This window comes from Triticum urartu, chromosome 3A (assembly GCF_056163025.1).
Source record: "Triticum urartu cultivar PI428250 chromosome 3A, HENAU_Tu73, whole genome shotgun sequence".
NCBI lineage: Eukaryota > Viridiplantae > Streptophyta > Magnoliopsida > Poales > Poaceae > Triticum > Triticum urartu.
Genome location: NC_141875.1, coordinates 182,756,070 through 182,760,529, shown reverse-complemented (window position 1 = coordinate 182,760,529; position 4,460 = coordinate 182,756,070). Strand labels below are relative to the sequence as shown.

Below are 4,460 nucleotides of genomic sequence, written 5' to 3'. Positions count from 1 at the left end.
GATGCTCCCACTGAACCTTGTAAAATTTTCTGACTTTACTATGAGTCGCCCTTTCCATCTGATCCAAAATTTTGAAAGGTCTCTCTTCATAAGTTAAATCTTTTGCCAACTCTATCTTAGACATTGCAGTCCTTTTCTCAGGCGGGGATATGCATCGTCTCAATTGTGAAACATGGAACACATTGTGTACATCTGCCAATTCAGGGGGTAGTTCCAGACTTCCAGTTGATATGCAACCGTACCCACTCGAGACATAATCGGGAATGGACCAATAAATCTGGGTGCCAGCTTTCCACGAGTCTGAAATCTCTTGACTCCTTTCATAGGAGTGACTCGGAGGTATATGTGTTCTCCGAGTTCAAAACTGACCTGTCGATGCTTTGCATCATAATAACTCTTCTGTCGAGATTTTTCCAATTGCAGTCTGTCTCTGATTTCCCTAACTTGTTTTTCAGCTTCCATCATGAGGTCTGTTACGAAGATACGGCTATCTCCAATATGAGACCAATTTAGAGGAGTGCGGCACTTACAGCCATACAGAGCTTCGTATGGTGACATCCTTAGACTGGTCTGGAAACTGTTGTTATAAGAGAAGTCAGCATATGGCAAGCAATCTTCCCATTTAACTCCTTTGGCTAGCACACAGGCTCGTAACATATCTTCGAGTATTTGATTTACCTGCTCTGTTTGTCCATCTGTCTGAGGGTGATAGGCAGTACTATATTTCAGTGTTGTCCCTAGGGCTTGATGGAGACGGGACCAAAAAGCGGAGGTAAACAAGGAACCTCGGTCGGAAGTGATAGTTCGGGGTACTCCATGCAGACTGACTATGCGGGATACATATAGTTGTGCGAGTTCATCTACTTTGTATCTGGTCCTGATCGGAATGAAGTGGGAAACCTTGGTTAGGGTGTCTACTATAACCCAGATTGCATCCTTGCCTTGCTGAGTCCTAGGCAATCCTGTGATGAAATCCATGCAATCGTCATCCCATTTCCACTGTGAAACTGGCAGCGGTTGGAGGAGTCCAGCTGGCTTCTGATGCTCTGCCTTCACCTTGTTGCATATGTCGCAACAAGCCACGAAATAGGCAATGTCTTTCTTCATTCCCTCCCACTAGAATATTTGTCTGAGATCCTCATACATTTTCGTACCTCCCGGGTGAATGGATATGCAGATTCGTGTGCTTCTGACAGGATTTCCTTCTTCAAGTCCGGTTGATTTGTCACACAAATTCGTCCACAGAATCAGAGGGTACCGAATTTGTCCTTGGAGAAGTTAGGGGCCTGCTTTGCCATCTAGCCCTTGGCACGTCTTTGCAGCTTGGCATCAGCTGGCTGGGCCTTACGGATTTCCATCTCAAGTGTGGGGGTAATTTCCAAAATATTTGCGAGGCCAGCATCCACGACGACCAAGTTGAGCTGAGCGATCTCCTCTTGGAGTTCGGTAGGCAATGATTTCAATATGGCATTTAAGCTGACAGGCTTTCAACTGAGGGCATCGGCAACGATGTTGGCCTTGCCTGGATGGTAATTTATTCCAAGGTCATAATCCTTGACCAACTCTAGCCATCTTTGTTGACGGAGATTTAAATCTGGCTGAGTGAAGATGTACTTGAGACTCTTGTGGTCGGTAAAAATTTGGCACCTTTTTCCAATGAGGTAGTGTCTCCAAATTTTTAATGCATGAACTACCGCAGCCAATTCCAAATCATGAGTAGGATAATTTCCTTCATGGGGTTGTAGCTGTCGCGATGCATATGCTACTACCTTGCGGTCTTGCATAAGCACGCAACCAATACCTTGTCTGGAGGCATCGCAGTACACATCAAAACTACGATAAATGTCTAGAAGAGTCAATACAGGTGCGGTTGTCAGACGTATATTTAGCTCATTAAAACTCTTCTCACAATCCTCCGTCCATTTAAACTTCTTATCCTTTTTGAGCAGCTCCGTCATGGGTTTAGCAATTTTGGAAAACCCTTCAATAAAACGACGATGGTATCTAGCTAATCCGAGGAAACTTCGGATCTGCGTCACAGTCGTGGGTGGTACCCAATCGAGCACATCCTTTACTTTGCTCGGGTCCATGGCTATACCTTCGGCGGATAGTACATGTCTGAGAAACCCAACCTTCTTGAGCCAAAATTCGCACTTACTGAACTTGGCGTATAGCTGATGGTCATGGAGCCGTTGTGGTACTGCTCGGAGGTGATCCTTGTGCTCTTCTTCACCCTTGGAGTAAATGAGGATGTCATCGATGAAGACTACTATGAATTTGTCGAGGAAGTCCATGAATACTTTGTTCATCATGTGCATGAAGAAAGCAGGGGCATTGGTGAGACCAAAGGACATCACGGTATATTCGTAAAGACCGTACCGAGTAGTGAATGTTGTCTTAGGAATATCTTCATTTTTAATCTTGAGCTGATGATATCCAGTCCGTAAATTGATTTTAGAGAATACCTTAGCCCCACTGAGTTGATCAAATAGATCATCAATCCTTGGCAGCGGATATTTATTTTTGATGGTGACCTCATTCAGTTGGCGGTAATCTATTCACATACGGAGACTACCATCCTTTTTGCCCACGAAAATAGCAGGTGATCCCCATGGTGAAGAGCTGGGACGAATATAACCTTTCTGGAGTAATTCGTCAAGTTGTTTCTTTAGCTCCACTAATTCTGATGAGGGCATCCGGTAATACTTCTTGTATAACGGTGCGGTTCCGGGCACAAGATCTATTGCAAACTCCAGTTCCCGATCTGGTGGCATGCCTGGCAGTTCTTCTGGAAACACATCAGGGTATTCACTGACCACAGGAATAAATTCCAATTCAGCCACAGTGGTGCAAACTAGTTCTAGCTTGGGTATATTCTTGCGAGCGTGGAACTTGGTAAGTTGCCCATTCAGACTGGTCAAAGTGACTTCTCGGGTTGCGCAGTTTATGCAAACTTGATATCGGGTCAACCAATTCATACCCAATATAATATCCAACGTCTCAGACTCAATGATTATCAGAGATGTGGGAAAGTAGACCCCATTGATATTGAACTCCAGATCACGGCAGACCAGATTGCTCTTGATTATAGATCCCGGAGTTTGTACCAGCATAATTTTGCCCAAAATCGTGCAAGGAAAATTGTTTTGGGCAGCAAAACTCCGAGAAATAAAAGAATGGGAAGCCCCAGAGTCAAATAAAATTACGGCAGGTATGTCATTAACAGAAAACATACCAATGATGACTTCGGGCTTTTCTTGAACTTCATCGGTGGAGATATGATGCACATGCCCAGTGAAGTTTTGCTGGGTTGGCCATGACTCCATAAAGTTGACTTGTGGCCTGCTTAGGGCATTCATCTTGTTGTTCTTGGGGCACTGCTTGGCATAATGTCCGTGCTGCCCGCAATTGAAACAAGAATTATTGCGCTAACGCTCCTCATGTGTTGGGTTGGTCACAACATTCTTGACTTGAGTGGTGGTCTTGTTAACATTTTGCTGCCAATTTGGCTTGAATTCCACCTGAGTCTGTTGCCAGGTACGAGCCTTTTGCACTGGTTGCCCTTCCTTCTTTGGCTCAAACTTACGCTTGTTGTCGTTGTTAACAGGCCTATTATCCGCTATAAGCTTGTGCTCCCGTTCAGAAATGAAAGCCTTGTTCACCAGTGTTTGGAAGTCTGCGAAATCAAGCATACTGAGAGTACACCGGAGTTGTGGATTTAGACCTCCAAGAAATCTGTCAATTCTCCTTTCTTCGGTGGCCACGTCATAAAGAGAGTAACGGGCCAGATGGTTGAATTTTTGCAAATATTTTGCCATAGACTGATTTCCTTGGACGAGTGCGAGAAATTCACGCTGCTTAGTCTTCATAACTCCAGTAGGGATATGATATTTTCGGAATCGCTCCTTAAACTTTTCCCAGGTGATTTCCTCATCAGCCGGCCACATGGCCTTTGTATTTTCCCACCATATGGCAGCTGCTCCCTCAAGATAATGGGTGGCAAAGGGAACTTTATCATTTCCTTCAGTATGAGCAATCTCAAGCTTTTTCTCCATTGTGCGCAACCAATCGTTTGCATCCAATGGGTCAACAATCTGACTAAAGCTAGGTGGATTGGTCCTCTGAAAATCTGACAGCTTTGAGTGATGACCATTCTGATTTCCATTTTGTCCAACCATAGCTTGCACACTTCTCAATATTTCAATCAGATCATTGTTCCTTTTTTCTTCGAACATACGCAGAATTTGCTCGGTGGAGGGAGGATCAGGCGGTGGAGGTGGTGGCTGAACATACGGCTCGGGAGAATGTCCTGCCTGTCATGCGGAACGACGAACAGGAGCTCCCGCATGAACGTTGCTACTGCTGCCTCCCCGCGCCATCCTATTGTGGATTTTTCCCGACAACGCAATCGAGATGAGAAACACCCAAGAATAAAATTGGGGAAAAGCCAGCGACAAATC

At 44.9% G+C, this 4,460-nt stretch overlaps 1 protein-coding gene across 1 annotated transcript; it reads right to left on the bottom strand.

The window, feature by feature from the left end:
* Positions 1–3,428: 3,428 nt before the first annotated feature.
* LOC147979128 (uncharacterized) lies at positions 3,429–4,178 on the bottom strand. The gene has a single exon (XM_087515051.1). The coding sequence runs from the start codon at positions 4,176–4,178 to the stop codon at positions 3,429–3,431; it is 750 nt and encodes a 249-aa protein (XP_087371177.1).
* Positions 4,179–4,460: the final 282 nt, after the last annotated feature.